The sequence below is a fragment of the Hyperoodon ampullatus genome (assembly GCF_949752795.1).
Source record: "Hyperoodon ampullatus genome assembly, chromosome: 8".
NCBI classification, from domain to species: domain Eukaryota; kingdom Metazoa; phylum Chordata; class Mammalia; order Artiodactyla; family Ziphiidae; genus Hyperoodon; species Hyperoodon ampullatus.
In genome coordinates this window covers 74,206,326-74,232,015 of record NC_136921.1, presented here as the reverse complement: position 1 = coordinate 74,232,015, position 25,690 = coordinate 74,206,326, and the positions used below count along the sequence as shown (strand labels likewise).

The window sequence follows — 25,690 nt, the reverse complement described above, 5'->3', positions numbered from 1 at the left end:
TGAGAGGCCCGCGTACCGCCAAAAAAAAAAAAAAAAAAAAAAAAAAATACAGGCTCTTCAAAATGCATTTCCTTAAAAGAAAAAAAAATTGCTAGAAGGTGATTTAATCATTTGTGATTTCTGAAGAAAAATGAAGATCTTTCTTTGCATTTCCAAGGGTTTTCATTTGAAAATCAACGTGTGATCTAGAGTTGTTACTTTTTGTGATAAAATCACAAACATGGGCAAACCTAAGCCTCTAACCCTATTACATGGTGCACTGAAATCCTGCAGGGGAAAAAAAAGAAGTATGGTCACGTTTCCCTAAGTGTAGCTTTTTCATATAGACCTACATTACACTGACACTTTTTTTCTGTAAATATTTTGAATATGCATGATCAATTTCTGTCACTTGTCCAACATCTAGAAGTGCCTGACAACGTTCTAACATGAATTTCTGGATTAGTTTCAGAAACAGAGTGACGGGTAACTGTATCCACAAGTGGTTGATCTATTTTGATGTGAACCTAATTAATGCTGCATATGAAACTCCAAATGTCACAGTACAGGAGTTTTACAGTTTTAATTATTAGACTGACTTAGCTAACTCATTCTAAAATGAAATTTGAATTTAATTTAATGTAAGTTATTAAACTCTTTTACAATAAATTCTTTTTTTAAGAGAAAGGGTTGTATAAAATCATTCAATTATGATTTTAGCATGTGGATGAGAACTATATAAAAATGCCACAAATAATATATGACTTCAACATTACGACTGGAACTACAAACTTGCAGGGAAGGATTGGGCTGCCCAGCTATGATGTCTGGTCACGAAGTCCAAGCCGCCGTTTGATGAATCTGGAGATTAGGAGCTGAGGCCGTTTCTGGTACTCCACCAGAACATCATGGGGAGAGTTGATCTGGTCACATTCAAGTCTGTTGAGAAGTGTCACACAGACCACAGCAGCTAGAAGAGCAAATAAGACCATTACCAAACAAATGGGTTTATCTTTTGTATAGAAACATTAACCAGACATCCCCGTGTCCCTAGCACATGTACTTTGTGTTGTTTTCCCTGTTACGTAAATGCAATCCACTGAACCTTCCAGACTTCCATATGAATTATAATTCATATTTCTGTGGACTCCCACCAAACACTCCACCTAAATAAGTTAATTGAAATAATTTTCAGCACTCTCCCTTCTCCTTTCCCCTATAATTGGCTACATTAAGGCTTAGAAAAGGTTTGTGTTCAAGATAAGAACAAGGAGGGATCTTTGCCATCCAAGATACACAAACCTCCAGCTTTCTGTCCCATTTCCAATTCTTAGAGCAGGATTTTCTTTTTCTTTTTTTTAACATCTTTATTGGAGTATAACTGCTTTACAATGGTGTGTTAGTTTCTGCTTTATAACAAAGTGAATCAGCTAAACATATACATATATCCCCATATCTCTTCCCTCTTGCATCTCCCTCCCACCCTCCCTATCCCACCCCTCTAGGGGGTCACAAAGCACCGAGCTGATCTCCCTGTGCTATGCGGCTGCTTCCCTCTAGCTATCTGTTTTACATTTGGTAGTGTATATATGTCCATGCCACTCTCTCACTTTGTCCCAGCTTACCCTTCCCACTCCCCACATCCTCAAGTCCATTCTCTACGTCAAGCAGGCCTTTCTTACTTCAGGATATAACTAGAGAGCTAGCCATTTTTTTCCTGAGATGACATTTTACTCCTTGGTGCAGTGTTTGAGTTTGCCTACTGGAGAGGGAAATAAATAAAGAAGAGATATGACCACTAACTTTGGGAAATAGCAATAAAGGCGAGTACTGACTCTTTTGATATCTGAGAAAAAAAATGAAATGATATGCTTAAATGAAATGATATGCATAAATGATATGCTTAAGAATCAGCTCCGGGCTTCCCTGGTGGCACAGTGGTTGGGAGTCCGCCTGCCGATGCAGGGGACACGGGTTCGTGCCCCGGTCCGGGAGGATCCCACATGCCGTGGAGCGGCTGGGCCCGTGAGCCATGGCCGCTGGGCCTGCGCGTCTGGAGCCTGTGCTCCGCAGCAGGAGAGGCCACGACAGTGAGAGGCCCGCGAACCAAAAAAAAAAAAAAAAAAAAAGAATCAGCTCCATGAAGGAGCACATTCATTAGCATTTAGTTTCTAAAGAATGAGTACAAAATCTTGTGATAGTTACAGAACTAGGGGGAAAGAGCAAACATCTTTCTTTTAAAAAAAATGAAATTCTCATTTTTGAAAACACACCATAAAAGCAGCGTCTTTGGTTTGTTCCAGCAAGAACAAGAGAAAGACATTGGGTCCCCTGCAAATTCTTTATCATCAGTTTCACATGAAATCTTTGATTTCAAGGAATGTGGTTATACATATTGAAATCAGTAACAACCACTTTGAATTGATAGCAGTGTCACCATCTCTATCTTTATCTGTATCATTTTAAAAAGGATTTCAGCAGATCTGGGATTAGATGTAGCTACAGTCACAAGCTTTGAGGTCATGAAGATAAAGTTGGGTGTGAGTGTGATATTTATTTCTTTGACTTCTGCACTATCTCAGACTTCTGGATTTGAGAAGGATAAATGGACTGTAATTATAATAGTTGCTATCTTTTTTGTTTGGTTTAGCTCTTGCTATATGCTGGGTATTTATGATACCATTTAGACTTCATAACTGTGCCATGACCTAGCTATTATTTTTATCCCTTTGGACAAATGATGAAATGAGGGCTTAGGGAGGTCAAATGGCCCAGTAGGACACAGCTAGTAAATAGCCAATCAATTCCCAGCTTCATAAACTGCTGAGAAGACTCCTCTACCTCCCATCCCTCCTCCTCTGCACATGGCGAACCACAAGGCAGACATGCCCTGACCGATCAGTTAAACTGACCCTCCTGTTCAGTGAACTGAACAGCAATTGAAAATATCCAACTTGAGCTGAGTCAAGTATTTTCATCACCTAGGACCCTGTTTATTCAAAACTCATTCAGTTGTAAAGCAAGTTCGCCCAACAGGTAAACAAGTAAATGGAAGAGCTAGAAACTTCCTCGGCTTTTCAAGTTAATAATCAGCAAGTCTGTGACGGCTGACATGAGCTGGTGGTAGCAGGGAAAAGATGAAAGTCCTTCTCTAATCCTTCACTTGGCAGAAGGATAAAAGGAAACAAATGCTCTGTGCTTGTCAAGGAGCGGGAGCTGACTTGACTTAACGTCTTCTCTGGCTATTTCAAGGGTGAGGCCAAAGAGGGACAAGAACAGGTTGTCGCAATCTCAGTGGTGTTTTCTTGATGCTGGAGGACCCATTAACAAGCAGACTGTAATAATCTTGTCGTCTAAAATTACTATTTCCACAAGCAATTAATTTACCCAAAACAGTTTGTCAAAGTTAAGCCTGACAGCTTTGCTACCATAATCCTCAGGTTGGGCAGGGAGGATGGCTCCTGCAGAGAGGCATTCAGTGACCTAGCTGTCACCAAGGAGGTTGTCAGCTAACTGACCTCAGGCTGCAATGGGATGGGAACACACCAGTGTTAACGTGAAGCTCATTGTACCCTCGGCCACCAGGAACTCCCAGTGATTCTACCTCTTTGATTGTTTTTGTTCCCTTTGCAAATCTGATGAAAGTTGTTAACTGCAACCTCTTTTCACAAAAATACACATATGCACATACACACAAAATATTGTATATAATTTCAAGGGTTTCAGGGCTGCTGAAGCCCACCCTGAATTATTAGAAATCTATGGTCCCCCATGGATCCCTGCTTTAGCCCCACCTCTGTGATTCAGAATGGAGTTCCAGGAAGGTTTTCCCATGAATTGTAGGCAAAGGCAGCAATGTGAGGCAGAAACTCCCTGTGCACAGCAGAACCAAACAGGGCTGGGTCTCAGAAAATGGCAAAGCAGCAAAGGTTGGCTTTGGAGTTTCCAGCCTGGCCCTTAGGACTGCTCCTCTCCCACCTCTCCCCGGCCCTTTACAGGGAGCCCTTCACTTCTCAAGGTTTGAGCTTTTTAGGCAGACCCCATCTTTATTCCCTGGGTGCCTGGTATATAAAACACAGAAACCTCAACAACCCAGAACCTTTGCACATCCTCTGTCTTCTCTGAGACGTCTATCTCAGGCTGTTGACTGCTAATCAAAAACCAAGTGGAGAAAATTTATATTCAAAGGATCTGATCAAAGCTAAGGAGCATAGGAACAAGTTGTTCATCTAGACTGGCATTTCTGAAAATGTGCTCCACTGGTCACTTGCGTCAGAACCAGAGCTTGTTAATAATGCAGATTTTTAGGCTTTATCACAGACATACAGAAAAAGGAGTGAGGAATAAGAAAGGGCAGTTAATCTGTATTTTTTTTAAAAAACTCAGTTAAATTATTTGCACATTGATATTTGACAGCTATTGCTTTAAAGACTTTAAACTCTATCCTGAATTAAATCAAATTAAAGCAAATGTTCATACCTGCACCCTAGTACTTTAGGTTCCCAGAGAACCAAGATTTAGCATTAACTCTATCAAAAATTGTCCCATATCTTTTATAAAAGTGTTAGTAAAGACACTGTTGATGTAATATAGCTGATAATTTCACTTAAGTTTAACATTTGGATAACGTTTTTATGACAAACCTTAAATGCTTTCTTTATAAGATAATGAGAGCTGTGTAACTCAAAGTGTTTCCATTTTCAACTTGGCCTCTAGGAAACTCAGAACTAAATCTAAGTATTTAGATTTAGTGTTGCCCTACCAGGTAGCTCTTTGATATTGAGAACTCCCCATCCACTCCCTTAAATACATGCCTCTTATTCTCTTTACCTTTGCTTAAATTATTTATACATTCATCTTTTATTGAAAGCTGCTGCTAATGCCTTTTAGAAAAAGGAGAAAGTATAAGCAATCTGTCGATGGATAAATATGATACTCTTTTATACCTATGGAATAGTGCCGGGAATGGGGGTGAGGAGGCAGGAGATAACAGGGCTAGTCCATCTTCATTTTGATCTGGCTGTGTTTCCTTAGGTCACTTTTTACTCTCTGGGTCTTATTTCATTCTCTGAGAAAGGAGCAGGTTGGACCTCAAAAGTCTTGCTCAGCTTCTGTGCCTCACATTATCTTGGTATGAGGACCATGCTTTCATCTCCAGGAAGTCCAGCTGCAAACTTGGGGACTTGCGCTTCTGCTGGATGCTGAACCTCCAACCAGAGATGTGTCAGGATGGGCAGAGGATGTGCCTGCTGTGCTAGGGGTGGAGGCTCCAACAGGGAGAACCCAGGGAGCCCCACTGGGGTCACAGGAGGGAAGAGGCGGGTCACAGGTAATGCCAACACACAAAAAGTTGAATCTGTGGCCCCAAATCATTCTCTAACGTGTGAGTGTGTTGGTACAGGAAGGCAGGAGTAGGATAGAGGACAGGAGAGTAGAATTAAAATGAATCAAACAAAACTCTAGACACTGACCTTGATTTAAAATATGTAAAAACCAGCAAAGCAAGAAGAAACAATTTTTTAAAATCCTGTCTTTATAAGCGTAATAAATGAATTACTTAACCATTTATGCCTGATTTCCCAGACACACTGACTTATTTTCTTGGTAAAATAATAACTGTGCATACTACTGAATAAGTATCAATGTAATGCTTTATTTGATTCCAACACTAACCATCTTGGTATGTGGTTAGCCCTTAGGGGGTGTGCTTTCTTTCTAAAGTAGCACAGCTAACTTTTAAGATAGAAAAACCTGCAGTTGTTTTTGTTTGTTTGTTTGTTTGGTTCCTCTGAATAGAGATCTGAACTTTGTGCATCCATGGGAGGCTGCTGGGAAGACACAGCAGGGCATGGTGCACAAGGACCTCAAGTCAGACAGAGCTCCGTTCCAGTTCCAGTCCAGCTACTTCTTATTTACTGTGAGAACTTGGGAAAGTTATTTAACCTCTCTGAGCCACAGTATCTCTCAGGAGATACTGTGAGGGTGAAGAGCTGCAATGGGTTGCCTTTTGCCTTTGTGTAATAATATTTCAAAACCCCAATTTTCCTCATTTTTGAGTTAAGAAACGGTCCAGTTCCAGACTGAGTATAATCTTTAATCCTTGTTGTAATATCTTTTTTACTTTATCAGTGATCATCCTGCAGTTCCCAGAGCCCAATAGCCTTCATTTCTGGGACTAGCAGAAGAATATAAAATGGAACTAAAGCCAGATTCTGCTCCCTTTCACTGAGCTGTAATATTATGAAGACTGAATAAATTCCCAAAGTTCCCAGTATCTGTCAAAAGAAATAACACTGAATTCTTCCATTACCCTTAAAGAAAACCCACTGTGAGTGCTGCCAACAACTAAAGACAAAGATTTAAGTGGAACTAATCTTGGATAAATATTATGTTTCGTATATTGCCATGCAAGCAAGCGTGTGTCAAAAGGCAGCAGGCACTGTCTTTTAAAGATGGATAAAAATTGAACGTACTTATCACAAGTTCACAGTGCAAAAGGATTAACATCTTTAATCAGAATGTTAGGGGTTTAATTAAAGTAGATTTTGCTTTAAGAGAGGGACAGATGTATGCATATTATAAAACCATAGATGAATGCATTCATACAGCATTGTAAAGTGGGTTTACCTTGTTCTGAAGGTTCAGCCTTTTAAGGTAGAATAATTCTGTGATGGCCACTATTTCCCTCACCCAAATCTTTGTTAAAGCAACAATGGATTCCCACTATTATTTTTCAGGATAATGAGATCAGGATAACAGTAGTGACTTAGGGGTGTCCGTGGCCCCATTTCAAGCAGTTTGTCCACCTATCAAATATCAGGAGATCCAAGGGCTACAGCTGTAGCAGAAGTATTGTATGAAACTTACAGCAAAGGGAGGCTTAACTTTAAGGCTTTGCCTCTTCCTAGTTGGACAGTTATGTGGCACTCCAAAGTCCTTTAGAAAATTCCAAGCCATAAATGTAGCTGGGTAATGAAGGAACCAGTTGAATTTGTTATAGCCGTCTTCCACGGTCAGTAGGGGTTGAGTGGTCATTCTGTTCACTCATTTGTTCATTCATTTAGTAAATATTTATTGAATGCCCATATGGCAGATATTATTCTAAGTGCTAGAGATATAGCAAAAAAAAGACAAACAAGGTCCCTGTTCTCATGCTACTTATACTGTAATGGAGAGAGATGCTAAATACATACCCCCATGCATTAATACATGTAAAATACTATGTAAGTTAATATATAAAGAAAACAGAAATGTAGTCTGGTATAGTGATAAATGTGATGCAGAGAAATGAAGTGGAATGAGTGAATGAGTGAGTAAGTAGAATGAATGTGAGTGAGTTTAGTTTAGGTAGTCATGCAAAACTTCTCTGATGAAGTGAGACTTATGGTGAGATCTTATATTAATCATAAAGATAAGAAGTGGTAATCCATGTGGTCCCAGGTGAATGCAGAAAGATCTGTTTTTGCAACGGTCCAAAGTCAATGACTGACTCCTCTGAGTTAGGACAATGAGCCTCTAGAAGACTCTTGTTTAAATAAAAAGTTGTTATTTATTAGCCAGCATTGCCTTAGTATGAAGTCAGATTGGCTATCCAGTCATCTGGTAGTATTAAAGGGACATAAAAAGACCATTAGAGAAGGCTGTCTGGAGAGACTGGGTGGAAAGGGCCATTGCTGTCAGTGGGAGAGGGATTGAGGGGGAGGGGCACTAGGCCTGGGAGCCCTGAGCTTTCGGTGCCAGATGAAACACATTTTCCAGTGTCACTTACCATTGGTATATAACCTCCCTAATAAGTATGTTAAAACAGCTGCTTGTGAAGTCTCTCTCAGCCCTTCCCCAAAGCAAGCTTTTCTACCTCATACAGAGCTTTTCCAAGCTTCACTGCTTTTGCGGAAGGATATAATGAAGTGGGGATGAAAGATAGGAACATGGTAGCATCATATGCATGGGGTTTTTTGTCTGTTTCCTTGGTGGTTGATCTTCCAGGTGTTGATCTTCCTGTACCAGGAGTACACCTTTGGAAATGGTGTCTGAGGTAGATAAAGAGTCCCTGTCACCATGAAGAAATTTGGACAGAAATACTCCCAAGAACTACAGAATTACAGAGTTACAGATACAACCTTTAGTGTGAATGTTGACAGCCCAGAAGGGGTCGTCTGCTCAGTGGAAAGGCTGCAGCAGTGGCCTGGAAGAGAGCTGTTGGCAGGCTGAAATCAGCTACCAACAGCTCCAATAGCAGCAGAAAAAGGAAAAAGCAGCATGGGGCAAGCTAGAGAAGACAGAGTCCAGGAAGGTACCTGCAGCTGGCAGAGAAAGCAAGGTCACAAGGATTCGTGGCAAGGACAAAAAAAATCCCTCATAACAGAATAATGTCGCTGAGGTTTTGGCAACACCCTCAAAGAGAGAAAGACTAGGGTCCGGGGCTCACAAGCCTAGAACTCTCTCTGGCTGCCTCTTAAGAAAGAACTGATGGTCATCACTAAACTTACATCAGGGCAGCAGTTCGTGACGTGGCATTTTATGTTTGACTAAACTGGTTACCAAATTTTCCTCCATCTGCATATCAGGTGGAGCCATGACTCAAGTGACTGCTTGCTGTTTCCATAAGAAAGAAATGTGAGGAAACATTTCCTGGAGCAGAAATATCTGAATCCAGGTGTTCCTGCAGGTCATGTGCTGGTTAGGCTGCTGCTCAGGAAAGGGCAAGCTGCCCGCCGCTGGGGCTCCCACTCCCACTAACTTGTGGAGAGAAAAGCAGATGCTATTGTTTCCCTGAAAGGAGGTCTTAATGATGGTCTTCTAAAGAGGACAAGGATGCACTTGCATCCTTTACTCATATGTTACAAGGATTTGTGTGTACATTCATTCTGAGATGAGAGTAGTGGTTCTACAATTAATCTCTTCTTGTGACCTATAACTCCTTTCTAAAATGTTACCGCATACATTTTGTTTGTAGTTTTGTATATTAAAATTGATTGACAATAAGGACAAGTATTAGAATTAAGGTTCCACTTGTGATCAAATAAGGCATTACTGGGCTGTAATTCTTTACTTCTTTGAAGATTTCTTCTTTGGGGCTGGGACACTAGACTCTCCAGGATTACTGCCAATTGCACTGACGACTCTTCCTTAGTTTCTGCTGGATCTCCCTCACCTCCCCTGACTTTTTCATCCGTTTCTACACTCAGGCACTTTGTCATCTCATTTGTTACATGGCTTTAAATGCCATCTATATGCTGTCAACTTCCAATTTTACTTCCCCAGTCCAAATTTCTCACCTAAACTCCAGATTCATAAATCCACCTGCTTACTTCGCCTCTATTTGATGTCTACTACAGTACTGCCAAATCCTCACCCAATTTTTTCTATCCCAACTGTGATAACTCCATCCTTCCAGCTGTTCAGGCCAAAAACCTGGAAATCGTTTTTCACTTGCGTTTCTCTCCAAATTCACATCAAATTGTCGAGGGCTTCCCTGGTGGCGCAGTGGTTGAGGGTCCGCCTGCCGGTGCAGGGGACGTGGGTTCGTGCCCCGGTCCGGGAGGATCCCACATGCCGCGGAGCGGCTGGGCCCGTGAGCCATGGCCGCTGAGCCTGCGCGTCCGGAGCCTGTGCTCCGCAACGGGAGAGGCCCGCATACTGCTAAAAAAGAAAAAAAAAAAAAAAGAAAAAAAAAGAAAAAAAAAAAAAATTGTCGACAAATCCTGTTGGATTTGCCTTCACGACGTATCTAGCATATGACTGCTTCTCACCTCCTCCACTGTTGTTGTACTGGTCTATCATCTCTCCCTATACTACTGTATCAGCCCTCTTACTTCTCTCCCTGCTTGTGCCCTTAACCCCAGTAGGCTCTTCCCAGATCAGCAGCCAGTGTGCTCCTGTTCCAACGCAAGCCACATCCCGTCACCTCTCTATTCAAAGCAATGACTTCTCATATCTCTCAGAGTGAAAGTCACAGTTCTCATAGGGACCACACAGTCCATACTCCCTCCATCTCCTACCCTCTCCACTGCTGTCACTCCCCTCCAGACACACTGGTCTCCCTGTTTCTCCATCACACTCTGAATGCTCCTGCCTGGTAGCCTTAGATTTGCATTTCCTGGACTCCTTTTGCCCAGACACCCACGTGGCATGTTCCTAAATGGCACCTTCTCTGTGTACCCTTCCCTATTTTAATGTATGGTTTTACTTCCTACCTTGGTTGTCCCTGTGCCCTTTCCCTGCCTTATTTCTCACCATCATGGTCCTCAGCATCTAACATATTACCATATTATTATAGATTGCTCTCTGTTGTTGTTGTTTGCCTCCCCGCTAGACTCCGCAAGGGCAGAGATTCTGTGTGTGTCATCCTCTGCTGTGTCCCTAGTGCTTGGGTGCTCAGGCCACTGGTTGATGCACAGAAGTCCTTCTTTCTTTAGGAAGATAATAATTGAGACAAATCTTATCAGCCAAAGATCTGATTTTAAAACCAAGCTTCTTGTATTGTGCTATGCACTCAGTAGGTACACTATAAAACACGTTTGATAGATGACATATTTTATGGGCTCTTTTCTGAAAAAAAAAAGATAATTGCTGTATGAAAAACAAAACTATGAATTCTAAAAAAGGTTGCTCCAACATTTTCTTAGACATCATTGTTCATAATTGGGGACTGCTTCCCACTCAAAAATAGTATTTTAGATGGTGCTATTTTGCTTTAGGTCTGAGGCTTTCATACCCAATTTAATAAAGAATATTTAATTAACTTTGCAGGTTTACCTCTTCCATCAATAAAACTTGAATTTTTTTAACATCTTTATTGGAGTATAATTGCTTTACAATGGTGTGTTAGTTTCTGCTTTATAACAAAGTGAATCAGTTATACATATACATTTGTTCCCATATCTCTTCCCTCTTGCGTCTCCCTCCCTCCCACCCTCCCTATCCCACCCCTCTAGGTGGTCACAAAGCACCAAGCTGATCTCCCTGTGCTATGCGGCTGCTTCACTAGTTATCTATTTTACGTTTGGTAGTGTATATATGTCCATTGCCACTCTCTCACTTTGTCACAGCTTACCCTTCCCCCTCCCCATATCCTCAAGTCCATTTTCTGGTAGGTCTGTGTCTTTATTCCCATCTTACCCCTAGGTTCTTCATGACATTTTTTTTTTCTTAGATTCCATATATATGTGTTAGCATACGGTATTTGTCTTTCTCTTTCTGACTTACTTCACTCTGTATGACAGACTCTAGGTCCATCCACCTCACTACAAATAACTCAATTTCGTTTCTTTTTATGGCTGAGTAATATTCCATTGTATATATGTGCCACATCTTCTTTATCCATTCATCCGATGATGGACACTTAGGTTGCTTCCATCTCCTGGCTATTGTAAATAGAGCTGCAGTGAACATTTTGGTACATAACTCTTTTTGAATTATGGTTTTCTCAGGGTATATGCCCAGTACTGGGATTGCTGGGTCATATGGTAGTTCTATTTGTAGTTTTTTAAGGAGCCTCCATACTGTTCTCCATAGTGGCTGTATCAATTTACATTCCCACCAACAGTGCAAGAGGGTTCCCTTTTCTCCACACCCTCTCCAGCATTTATTGTTTGTAGCTTTTTTTTTTTTTTTTTTTTTTTTTTTTTTTTTTTTTTTTTTTTGCGTTATGTGGGCCTCTCACTGTTGTGGCCTCTCCCGTTGCGGAGCACAGGCTCCGGACGCACAGGCCCAGCGGCCATGGCTCACGGGCCCAGCCGCTCCGCGGCATGTGGGATCTTCCCAGACCGGGGCACGAACCCGTGTCCCCTGCATCGGCAGGCGGACTCTCAACCACTGCGCCACCAGGGAAGCCCCTATTGTTTGTAGCTTTTTAATCTAGAGGATGACTATGAAAATAATTTAAAATCACAAACAATAGTTATATTGATTAGTCCTTGTGAAAATTATGTTTTACTTCAGTAGGTTTTCTTGGTGTTGGTCAGAGATTAGTGGTTCTATTGGAATAATTTCACCAAAAATAAAAATGCATGCCACACACATATTTGGTTTCTTAATGCCACTCTCCACCCAAAGGAAGCAGAGATTCTTGGAGAAATGGCTGATCCCAGACCTGAGGCAAGGAAAGTGTAAGTGGTACCTAAGAATCCCATTGTGCCTGAAAGCAAGAAAATTCTCAAGAGTTAAGAGAATTATGTCAAAAGGACAAAAGAGTGCACTAGAAGGGGCTCTTCCTGGCCACATTTGGGATAATTTGACTATCAAAAAGAATAATGACAGAAACTGCTTATAACACACTGCTTTGAAGAAAATCCACCAAACAATAACGATTCCCTGCCACCAAAAAGAAAAAAGAGAGAAGAGTGTGAGAAAGAAAGGCTCTTCTTAAAAGAATGGTAGCTAACAAGCGTAGGAGGAATGATGGAATTAGAAAATCATCATTTGTATTCCATGCTAAAATCACTGGGAAAAGACGATTGGGTTACAGGATATTCATTCACACAGTGCCAGATTATCATCCCAGAGGTTACTTGCTACTTAGAGAGAGAAAACATTAATTTTTCAGAGGAGGGAGATGGCAGTTACCCCTTGATCCAAGTGATCCAACTCGAAATTACTAACAGTGGAATATCTTCACATTACCTTTCCCTGATGTGGTGCAATGGAAAGTTTACATTACTATGAAGTGTTCTTACCACATAGCTGAATCTAATCAAGCCACTAGACTTTACTTCTGCTTTACAGGAAATAAAGTGAAATCCCATGATGACAAGTACAGACAAATCTAGAACATGGATGTTCTACAAGATAACTGCCTGAACTTTTCAAAAATTCCTCTGTCCTGGGGAAAAAAGAAAAGTAGGGAAACTATTCTAGATGTAAAAGTATAGAGATACAATAACTAAGCAATACAGTGTATGAAGTTAATTCAATATTAGATTTAAATAATCTTTAAAGATATTTTTAGGAAAATCAGAAAATTTAAATATGGAATGGATGTTAAGTGACATTATGAAATGATTTTTCCTTTTCTTAAATATATATTTTTTTGGTTTGATACTTGTATTGTGGTCATTAGGAGGACATCCTTATTCTTAGGAAATGATGCTAAGTTACAAGAGTTAAGTGGCATAATATTAATAATTTATATACAGTGATTCAGGAGAAAAAAGCAAATAGGTGTGTTTGTGTATATGTGTGTGTATATATATATATATATATATACACACACATATATACATACACACTATTCTTTCAATTTTTCTGTATTATTGATTTTTTTTTCAAAATAAAAAAGTTGGGAAAAGCAAAAATGCATGTAAATTAACTTTAAAAACACACTACTTCACTGATATTTTGTCCTTTGATGGACTATTTTAGGAATATTTTATTTGTGTCATGTCTCAGTAAATTCAATTGTAGTAGAAAACAGCATCCACTACCAGGATGAAGAAAGCAGAACAATCTATCAAGTCTTGGCTGTGTAACCCACTAGCTGGTGACCTTGGGCAACTTACTTTTGACCCTTGAGGCCTGGTTTCCTCATTTGCATAGCAAATAATGTCCTGCCCACTCACAAGATATTATGAGATAACCGTGCATTCAACCCAAAGTAATATATAGCTGGATTCCTTTTTATTCTCCTGAAGAGTGAAAATAACTTCATGAAAGAGGAGAATTTGACCCTTAGGCATTCATGAAAGTCTTACCTTTTAGACCACAAAGTCTACACATGGCCGCAAACACCGTAGATTCCATTTCGATATTCCTGATGCCGGCATTATATGCTCTTTTCAAGTAATCTAACCCCTTTTCTCTGGAAAAGGAGCACAGCGCTCCATCAAGTCGACCCTGGCCTGAAAGAGAATGGAGAATGTTTAGCGACTTGATGTCCCACAGTGGCTGTGGCATCACTAAGAAGCTTGCTGTCAGCCCAAGTGCTCTGTGGCTGACTCTAACTCATGGGCTTGCACCCCAGGTAGGATAAATCTGGCCATCTGAATCATCCTATCAAAGGACCTGGGGCAAGGCTGTGCCCAGCTCAAGAGTCTCACACAGAGAGGAATCTCCATGTCACTGAGCTCCCCCAGCTCTGGGGCAAGTGACCATTGAATGGCCACAGCAGCCAGCACTGTGCCCAGAGACAGCAGGACCTGGAGGGTCTCTGGAAGATCTGCCCTTTGAGGAAAATCTCAGGTTGCACCTGCGACTGGCAGCTGGCCCAGGGACAGGTGCTGGGGAAGAAGAAAAGGCTCCAAGCCCCAGTGATGATCCTAAGCTACTTGAGGATCAGGGTGGTGGCTTGGACATTGCAGCTCCGTCTGTGCATCATGACCATGGTAGCCATACACAAATGGTCGATTTGTCCACCTTTTCCTTGCCACACATCTCAGGCTGCACGCCATTCTTTTGCGATCACATTTCCCCTTCTAGGCTGCTCTGGGTGTTTACTTAGCACTTGAATTCCATCTGTACCAGTGGGGCCAGAAGGAGGTGGAGAAAAGCCTGATGCTGTTACTCCTCCAACACCGTGGCTGCGCTGGGAACAGGCTTCACTGCGCCCCACCCCCAAGGGCGTCCTCTTGAAGTAGGGAGGCCAGTAGACTCTGTCACCATCCATATTGCAAAATCCTCTTTTTTTTTTTTTTTGCAGTACGCAGGCCTCTCACTGCTGTGGCCTCTCCCGTTGCGGAGCACAGGCTCCGGACGCGCAGGCTCAGCGGTCATAGCTCACGGGCCCAGCCGCTCCGCGGCATGTGGGATCTTCCCAGACTGGGGCATGAACCCGTGTCCCTTGCATCGGCAGGCAGACTCTCAACCACTGTGCCACCAGGGAAGCTCCTCTTTTTTCCCTTTTCCCTATCTTTCATGCTATTTCCATCCTTGCTGTCTGCTTCTCCTTGTGCCCTCCTTCTTAAGGCTGCCTGCCAACACCTCTAATGCAGTGCTATTTTAGCTGATTCAAACTCAGATGTCCCACAAGTTAAGCAGGTAATGTCAACGAGGTCTACCTGTTGGAAGGGAGCAGCCTCACCTCACCTTCAGTGAATGTAGTCCCAGATGTGGGCCGAGGCTTGCCAGGGCTGCCATGAATAAATTATTTTATATTTTTAATGTTATGTTATTTCAAGAAGCCAAAAATCTGGATTTTCATATGAAATCTCCAGAAATTATAAATGTTGGCAAAATAATTCATATTCTAAAAAATACTGTGCAGCCCAAAGAAAACATTGACTCCAATGGGTACCATTTGCAAGTTCTGGCTTAAACCCGTCAGTGACCCTCCCCATGAAGGGGCCAGTGGCCTGAGACAAAGTCTCAACCCTATCAGACCCAAAGTGGCCCCTATTTTATAACACATATTGGTGACAACACCTTTACTAACCTGAAGTAATGTTTACAGATAATATATCTCCATATATAACTGTTTAGAATTCAATATAATAGTCTAAGCTTGATCCAAAGGGAAAAGAAAAGAAAAATAATTTAAAATGAGGTAAGGGCTTCCCTGGTGGCGCAGTGGTTGGGAGTCCGCCTGCCGATGCAGGGGACACGGGTTCGTGCCCCAGTCTGGGAGGGTCCCACGTGCCGCGGAGCGGCTGGGCCCGTGAGCCATGGCCGCTGGGCCTGCGAGTCCGGAGCCTGTGCTCCGCAACGGGAGAGGCCACAACAGTGAGGGGCCCGCATACCACAAAAAAAAAAAAAAAAAGGTAATATGTAGTTTGATGAACATACACAAACATAGCTACACTGCAAGATTTCTAGAATGGCCTCCAAGGAATGGTACCAAGCCTGGTTAGATTCTTTCTTATGGAATGAGCAAGGTCTGTCCTGGAGGGTGTTTTCTCCTGGCCCCTCTCCGCTTGTGGCAAGAGCTGCTACTTGGGAGTCACCATCAATTTTGTTCCTAAACTTGATTTGGGGACATTTTACTCATGGCCAAGAGAAAAAAGAACTGCTCTGAGACTACCCCATCCCTTTGGGATTTCCTCCCCCAAATATCTCTTCCCATTTCCTGGTTCCGACTCTTTCCTGGGTACCAGATCCCTTCCAAGGTACAGGTGACTGTACCTCAAAATGGAAGAAACATAGAAGCATATCCCCCTTTTCCGATTTAAATTAAAGGCATCAACAGAGATAAGATTTTGCTAACATCACAAATTGCATTTGAGTATCCAATTTGTTCTAGGAGGATTAAACCCACTCTCAAAATGTGTGTGTCTCCGCCGCTTATTATGTCCTTACGTTCCTATGTTTTAGTAAGTTGAAAAGGCTGTTTCAGTTCCTTTTTTAATCCCCAACTATGAATTTCTAAAGTGGAGTTTTTAATATAAATTGTGGGTTTGAATAACAAAGTATTGCTGGCAATTTTCTGCTGCTTTCACAGTTTATAAATTCTTCTCACCTTCATAAAAATCATAGGTACACATCGTATGTCCAATGAGGGTTGGGAAGTCGGGAATTTCTTTGCTACAGTTGAATAGTTCCTCAGCCAGTTCTTTGTCAAGTTCAGTACTTCTGGTGACAACATTGTCCAAGATTACCTGTTCAAACCGGGGCTTAAAAAAGGAGTCTACGGCTCTATCTGTTATTACAACAGACCCCGGTGCAATCCCTGCAGTGTGGGAATAAATAGGTGGTTACAGAAGAATGTCACTTAGGTTTACTTTTGACACATAGTATGTAATCTCTTCTGCCAACATTAATTAATGCTAGTTGCTAATGATTCTCCCCATTTTCATCTTTTAAATTATTTTCTTTTCCAAATGCAATTAAATAATAACATTCTGAACAGGCATTTACATTTGCTTGCTTTCCAGATTCACATTTACAATGTGATGGGGTTTAAATTTCAAGACAAACATGACTCTTGGACCTGCAAATTAGTACTGGCCTTCAGGTTCAAATTTGAATAAAGTAGGTCAGGAATAAACTAAATGAGCCTGCCAGAAAGTAGTTTTCATAAAGTGATGTGACTACTTGATATTTAATCTTCTCTGCAACTCCTTGATTACTATAATTTCCTTGCATCTCTGTCCTCTCTTCCTTTTGATTCTCATTACATCCATTCCCTCCTCCCCTCTCCCATCCCATGTAAATTAGGCCTCTTGGCTGACCTTCCATTGCTACAAAGTCTGGCTTGCTCCTGGGACTCAGGAACTCAAGTCTCAGGGACTTGAGAAACCATTTTCTGCCAGCTGTTATTCCCCTGGCCTGGTGTGTTCCCTCATCCTCCCCCCCACACTTTCATCAGACCAACTTCAACTCATTCTTCTGGTGTCAGCTTAAGTCACTTCCTTCAAAAGACCTGAATCCACAGAGGGGGAAAAAATTAAAAGGCAACACAGATACATTACATTCAATTTTCCCAGGCCCAGCTTTTGACCTAGTTTTTGACCCATTCTGATTCCTGTTTAGAGCCTGGATGAGGGGATATATATTGATAGGGCCCCAGACTCTCTCTGTCCTAACATTCATCACATTTTTTATAATTACTCATTTGTTTGTCTATTGCCCTGATAAAACATAGGCTCTATGAAGGCAAGAGCAGTGTCTGTCCACTGTTGTCTCCCCAGTAGCATTATGCCTATCACATTATAGGTATTCAATAAAAATTTGTTGAATGAGTGAATGTTTCCATAGAGATGCCATAGACAGAGATCTGCAAACTACAATCCATGGACCAGATCTAGCCCATCTTTGTAAATAGAGCTTTATTGGAACACAGCCACATTCACTCATTTGCATATTTTCTATGATTGCTTCCACACTCTAATGACAGAGTTGAGAAGTTGCAACAGAAACCATATGGCCTGCAAAGCCTAAAATATTTACTGTCTGACCTTGTATAGAAAAAATTTACCAACCCCTACCATAGCGCATAGCCATATCCTTCTGGGTTCTTAATAAATTCCAATGTGGATCAACATGGGGTTAATTTAGAAGATCCAGCTAGAGACCCAAGGTAGGCTCTGATGATAGAGCCTCGGTGAGTCAGATACTTTTTAAAGAAATCAAACAAATATCTTCTTGAATTATTAACAGTGTCCTAAAAACAGGAAAGTGACTGAGAAGGAAGTTGAAAATGTGGAAATCAAAAATGAAGTTATTCACATGACATCCTAATACTTAGATGCATTAGAGCATTTATATCCCAGTTAAAGTCTCTTAAAGGCCAAGACACTATTTATTTGAGTACCTCATCATCATGAAGTTTTGTTGGCTCATCTAAAGAGTGGTAAGATCAGCAAAAAAACAAAAACCAAAAAACCAACAAGCTACACCTCCTTCATCTCCAAATCAATGTTTTTAAGACAAAACAAACACATCTTATTGATAAGCTAAGAGTCCTTAATGAGAACAGAACTTCAAAATGATGGATAATCCACAACAGCACATTGCTTTAATTTCCCACAATTCATAGACCTTCATTGTGCTACATGGGCTGTATGTATCATGTTACCATCAAACAAAAGACCTAGAATCCATGACCATGAGCTGGATGGTCAGCAGGTTGCTTTGCCCACACTGGACACTTGTTAATATCAAGGGGCAACCACAGCAGTCAGGATGGTACATTGCATGGGCATGGGCTATGCAGACAGATCCTTGTATCCCACAACTCAAGAATTATGAGCAATCTTAATAACAGTGTTATCCATTTCATCCCCAAATGCATCATTCGCTACTATTGCTTATTTGGGATAATATTGGATAAACAACAGTCCAGAAGGATGCCTGATCTAATAATGATTGCTAACTAACATTCTCCTTCTCTTTCTGGGTGGACATCCATAGATGTCCTTCTTTAATCCATCTGTGAGGGTCTTGGCTGGACTTTATTCCTGTACCACAGCTGTGGAAAGGGCATGATATTTTTGAACATGTTTGTTTCTAGTGAAACATGACTCAGCCACCTGTGTAATTCTAAGACCAAAATCTCAGCCTTTTTTTTTTTTTTTTTATAATTCTCATTCAGTCCTGTCACTCGGTCAACCAAACCTTTCCAGTTACAATGCCCTGTCTGTATTTGCATTTGGTGACATAGTAGAATCATCCCCTCACAAGATCTGCTCCTGAAGAAGAGGTTGAAAAAGAAGAAGGTCTCCACAGAACTTTACCTCAGCCCAGGGTGGATGTATAAACAAGGCTCCTGACTAGCTGCCTGACCAGCCAAGGAGGAAGGGAGGAGAGGAGGCTCTGAGCAAACCTTAGGAAGCATCACCCAACTCTTCCCTAAAAGCCTGGCCTGACCTCTTCTGCTGTGTTGATGAGGAAAACACCCAGCCAAGAAAAGGGTAGTCACTGACATGAGCTAAAAACAATGTTTTCCTAAGAGCTATTGATGTCTGCTTACTTAGCTGATAAACAAGGCAAGTCTTAGTGATTTATTTTTTTTACTTGAAAGCACTTATTTCTCTCACTTATAAAATTCTTAAGCTTCAAAATCTATTCGAACCCTCAAAACTTCTCTTATCCTCAAAGCATATTTCCTAGCAAGTTTCCACTCCTCCCCTTAAGAACACCTAAGTCCATCTGGGCAGTGGGCAGTGGGATGTCTCACTCCAGGTTTCCATGCAGGGGAAAAGAGAAAGATTATATACACATCTATTTCCTTAAATTCTTTTAATTTTCTTTAAATTTAAATTTCTCAATTGCCTCAAGCCCAGCCTCCTGACACTTTTTAGCCCATCTGGGTTTCTTCTGGGCTCTGAGTACGTTGGTGTGTTACCACACCAACAGCTTACCCTGTATGGAACAACCACTTGGATTTAATAGTATATAAATCAATCCATCTCACCTATTCCCCCTGATGTACCAATTCTGATAATGGTAACATCACAGCACCGGGCATGGTACAGTAATTTAATGAGTTCATGAAGCATAATAGAAATGGAGGGGATGCCCATGCCATGCTGTGGAGAGAAAAGGGAAAGTCATTATACATCTTGCAGAATGATAACACACACAGGACATATTTACTTCCTTCATTACAAGTTAACAGCCCTCAGGTAAATTTACATAATCATTATGACTTTGCCATAGCTGAGGAAAACGTAAGTCAGCTCTAACCGATGCCCATATGACATGCTGATAGATGGGTCCATCTGTGACGATCAAAGAGAGGCATCTCCCTGTCAGTTAAACTGAGTTCAGCCCTCATTGTCAAGAGCAGAAGGTGGGGATGGCGTGGTGTACTGGTGTGTCAGAACAGTGGCATTCCTCAGTTCCCCACTGGGCTCTTCACAGTGAGTTTTGAAAAAGAGCTCTCTGCAAGACTGACTTGATTTTGAGGAAATATAGATTTGGCTACCATGTACTTAGTCCTTTTCCACTATACTAAATGAAAGAGTAAATCCATTTCATTGCTGTCATGTGTCCTTGTTCATTTGTTGATAATTCTGTTGAGCTCTGAAAGGCACAAGGGTAGAGATGTGGGTTACATCTACACCTAATAATTTGGAGTATATAATGGATACACATTCAGTATATAGATCATGACTGCAACTCTGGTCTTCCTCAGCATTTGGAAGAGTAGAATCAATGTCACAGAATAAGGGTCACCACAGGTTTAGGATTTGGCTGCTCCTGGTGGTTACAATATGTTCTAATAATGCTCCAGAAGGATCCTTCATGCTGGAATCTGTAGTAGCTGGAGCTAAGTTTAGAATTGGTGTCTATTTCATTCCTAATATAACATGAGAGAGTCAAATGTGGTCTTCAGTATTCTACTCTTGGGCACAAAGACTTTGTGTGCAGAAAAACACCAAGGGCATCTTGGCAGTTAGGTGATGGCTGACATTAATTCTTCATTAACAAATCTAGAAAACTGTTACAGGCATGACCACAATATTTTCACCTGAGTTTCCTTCTTCTCACCATCAAGAATATTAAACTATGGAAACTTTGAACCTCTGGGTTTCCCACTTTTGGTTGCCATGGAACATGTTCTGACTTCCAAATGCATTGTAAGTCTCCTAGAGGATATCAATCAAACCTCTATTAGTTGTATGTCCAAGATTCAGTAACACAATAATACTGGGGGACTTTAACACCTCACTTACACCAATCGACATATCATCCAGACAGAAAATTAATAAGACAACACAGATTTAAATGACACAATAGACCACATAGATTTAATTGATATTTCTAGGACATTCCATCTGAAAACAGCAGATTACACTTCTCAAGTGCACAGGTAACATTCTCCAGGATAGATCACATCTTGGGTCACAAATCAAGCCTCGGGAAATTTAAGAAAACTGAAATCATATCAAGCATCTTTTCCGACCACAACACTATGAGATTAGAAATAAATTACAAGGGGCCTCCCTGGTGGCGCAGTGGTTGAGAGTCCGCCTGCCGATGCAGGGGATACGGGTTCGTGCCCCGGTCTGGGAGGATCCCATATGCCGCGGAGCGGCTGGGCCCGTGAGCCATGGCTGCTGAGCCTGCGCATCCGGAGCCTGTGCTCCGCAACGGGAGAGGCCACAACAGTGAGAGGCCCGCGTACCACAAAAAAAAAAAAAAAAAAAGAAATAAATTACAGGGAAAGAAATGTAAAAAACACAAGCACATGGAAGCTAAACAATACGTTACTAAATAACCAAGAGATCACTGAAGAAATCAGAGAGAAAACCAAAAAATACCTAGAGACAAGTGACAGTGAAAACACGACAGGCGAAAACCTATGGGGTGCAGCAAAAGCAGTCCTAAGAGGGAAGTTTATAGCAATGCAATCCTACCTCAAGAACCAAGAAAAATCACAAATAAATAATCTAACCTTACACCTAAAGGAACTAGAGAAAGAAGAACAAACAAAATCCAAAGTTAGCAGAGGGAAAGAAATCATAAAGGCCAGAGCAGAAATAAATGAAATAGAAACAAAGAAAAAAACAGCAAAGATCAATAAAACTAAAAGCTGGTTCTTTGAGAAGATAAACAAAATTGATGAACCTTTAGCTAGACTCATCAAGAAAAATAGGGAGATGACGTAAATCGATAAAGTTACCAATGAAAAGGAGAAGTTATAACGGACACCGCAGAAATACAAAGCATCATAAGAGACTACTACAAGCAACTCTATGCCAATAAAATGGACAACCTGGAAGAAATGGACAAATACTTAGAAAGATGTAACCTTCCAAGACTGAACCAAGAAGAAACAGAAAATATGAACAAACCAATCACAAGTAATCAAATTGAAACTGTGATGAAAAATCTTCCAACAAACAAAAGTCCAGGACCAGATGACTTCACAGGTGAATTCTATCAAACATTTAGAGAAGAGCTAACACCCATCCTTCTCAAACTCTTCCAAAAAATTGCAGAAGAAGGAACACTCCCAAACTCATTCTACGAGGCCACCATCACCCTGATTCCAAAACCAGACAAAGATACTACAAAAAAAGAAAGTTACAGACCAGTATCACTGATGAATATAGATGCAAAAATCCTCAAAAAATGCTAGCAAACAGAATCCAACAACACATTAAAAGGATCATACACCATGATCAAGTGGGATTTATCCCAGGGATGCAAGGATTCTTCAATATACAAAAAAATCAATCAATGTGATACACCATTTTAACAAATTGAAGAATAAAAACCATATGATCATATCAGTAGATGCAGAAAAAGCTTTTGACAACATTCAACACCAATTTATTGATGAAAACTCTCCAGAAAGTGAGCCTAGAGGGAACCTACCTCAACATAATAAAGGCCATATACAACAAACACACAGCAAACATCATTCTCAATGGTGAAAAACGGAAACCATTTCCTCTAAGATCAGGAACAAGACAAGGATGTCCACTCTTGACACTATTATTCAACATAGTTTTGGTAGTTCTAGCCATGGCAATCAGAGAAGAAAAAGAAATAAAAGGAATACAAATTGGAAAAGAAGAAGTAAAACTGTCACTGTTTGCAGATGACATGATACTGTACATAGATAATCCTCAATATGCCACCAGAAAACTACTAGAGCTAATCAATGAATTTGGTAAAGTTGCAGGATACAAAATTAATGCAAGAAATCTCTTGCATTCCTATACAATAACAATGAAAGATCAGACAGAGAAATTAAGGAAACAATCCCATTCACCACTGCAACAAAAAGAATAAAATACCTAGGAATAAACCTACCTAAAGAGGTAAAAGACCTGTACTCAGAAAACTGTAAGACACTGATGAAATAAATCAAAGATGACACAAACAGATGGAGAGATATACCATGTTCCTGGATTGGAAGAATCAATATTGTGAAAATGACTCTACTACCCAAAGCAATCTACAGATTCAGTGCAATCCCTATCAAATTACCAATGGCACTTTTTACAGAACTAGAACAAAAAATCTTAAAATTTATATGGAGACATAAAAGACCCCGAATAGCCAAAGTAATCTTCAGGGAAAAAAAATGGAGCTGGAGGAATCAGACTCCCTGACTTCAGACTATACTACAAAGCTTCAGTAATCAAGACAGTATGGTACTGGCACAAAAACAGAAATATAGATCAATGGAATAGGATAGAAAGCCCAGAGATAAGCCCACACACATATGGTCAACTAATCTATGACAAAGGAGGCAAGGATATACAATGGAGAAAAGACAGTCTCTTCAATAAGTGGTGCTGCGAAAACTGGACAGCTACATGTAAAAGAATGAAATTAGAACACTCCCTAACACCATACACAAAAATAAACTCCAAATGGATTAAAGACCTAAATGTAAGACCAGACACCATAAACCTCTTAGTGGAAAACATAGGAAGAACACTCTTTGACATAAACCACAGCAAGATCTTTTTTGACCCACCTCCTTTTATTTATGGAAATAAAAGCAAAAATAAACAAATGGGACCTAATGAAACTTAAAAGCTTTTGCAAAGCAAAGGAAACTATAAACAAGATGAAAAGGCCACCCTCAGAATGGGGGAAAATATTTGCAAACGAATGAATGGACAAAGGATTAATCTCCAAAATATATAAACAGCTCATGCAGCTCAATATTAAAAAAAAAAACCCAATCCAAAAATGGGCAGAAGATCTAAAGAGACATTTCTCCAAAGAAGATATGCAGATGGCCAAGAGGAACATGAAAAGCTGCTCAACATCACTAATTATTAGAGAAATGCAAATCAAAACTGCAATGAGGTATCACTTCATACCGGTCAGAATGGCCATCATCAGAAAATCTACAAACAACAAATTCTGGAGAGGGTGGAGAAAAGGGAACCCTCCTGCACTGTTAGGGAATGTAAATTGATGCAGCCACTATGGAGAACAGTATGGAGGTTCCTTAAAAAACTAAAAATAGAATTACCATATGACCCAGCAATCCCACTACTGGGCATATACCCAGAGAAAGCCATAATTCAAACAGACACATGCACCCCAATGTTCATTGCAGCACTATTCACAATAGCCAGGTCATAGAAGCAACCTAAATGCCCACTGACAGATGAATGGATAAAGAAGATGTAGTACATATCTACAATGGGATATTACTCAGCCATTGAAAGGAATGAAATTGGGTCATTTGTAGAGACGTGGATGGATCTAGAGACTGTCATACAGAGTGAACTAAGTCAGAAAGAGAAAAACAACTATTGTATATTAATGCATTTATGTGGAATCTAGAAAAATGGTACAGATGAACTGGTTTGCAAGGCAGAAATAGAGACACAGATGTAGAGCACAAACGTATGGACACCAAGGGGGGAAAGCAGCCGGGGGTGGAGGTGGTGGTGTGATGAATTGGGAGATTGGGATTGACATATATACACTAATATGCATAAAATAGGTAACTAATAAGAACCTGCTGTTTAAAAAAATAAAATTCAAAAAAAAAATGAACAGGGGCTTCCCAGGTGGCGCAGTGGTTGAGAGTCCGCCTGCTGATGCAGGGGACACGGGTTCATGCCCCGGTCCGGGAAGATCCCACATGCTGCGGAGCAGCTGGGCCCGTGAGCCATGGCCGCTGAGCCTGCGGGTCCGGAGCCTGTGCTCCGCAGCGGGAGAGGCCACAACAGTGAGAGGCCCGCGTACCACAAAAAAAAAAAAAAAAAAAATGAACAATGCTAAAGGAAAAAAAATAAGTAAAAATGATAAACGCCCCTAATAAAGTCAGCAATTAATCAGTTAAATAAAAGCAACTACGATATCAACAAAGAGAAACAAATAAAATTTATATTCCATCACCCATTGACACAATAATACCAAAACATTAGAAAAAACGATCTGAATTGATACGTGAAATACACACAAAACAGCTGTTATAGCAGACTATTTGAAGAATAGAGAAAATTTGAAGGAAACTTAAGAGAGATATATACATACATACATACCACATACATACATACAAGTATAGATGATTGATGGAAGGAAAAAGAAGGAAAAAAAGCGAGAGAGAGAGAAAGAAAAAGAAAAAGAAAGAAAGAGAAAGAAAGGAAGAAAGGAAGGAAGGAAAGAAAAAAGGAAGAGAAAGAAAGAAATCAGATAGATGGGTAGATACATACACAAAAGATAGAAACATGTATATCACTAATTCTGAATATGGCTACAGTTCCTTATTTGCATTTTTCTGTATTTTTAAAATTAATCAAAATTAAAAACATTGCTTAATCAAAAAAAATGTATGTCCAAGATTAACAAGACTGGACTCTACCACTAATGAGTAAACTCTCTAAATCTCATTTCCTCAATTGTATATTAAGAA

At 40.5% G+C, this 25,690-nt stretch overlaps 1 protein-coding gene across 1 annotated transcript in view; it reads right to left on the bottom strand.

Moving 5' to 3' along the window:
* Positions 1–797: 797 nt before the first annotated feature.
* The window catches only part of UPP2 (uridine phosphorylase 2), a gene marked incomplete at both ends in the record, with an annotated part of 44,445 nt that continues 19,552 nt past the window's right edge, over positions 798–25,690 (bottom strand). The window contains 4 exons of the mRNA XM_079709818.1: positions 798–949; positions 13,671–13,817; positions 16,367–16,576; positions 19,763–19,877. Of these exons, the coding sequence (XP_079565944.1) occupies positions 798–949; positions 13,671–13,817; positions 16,367–16,576; positions 19,763–19,877 (624 nt within the window). The remainder of the gene's footprint in view (positions 950–13,670; positions 13,818–16,366; positions 16,577–19,762; positions 19,878–25,690) is intronic.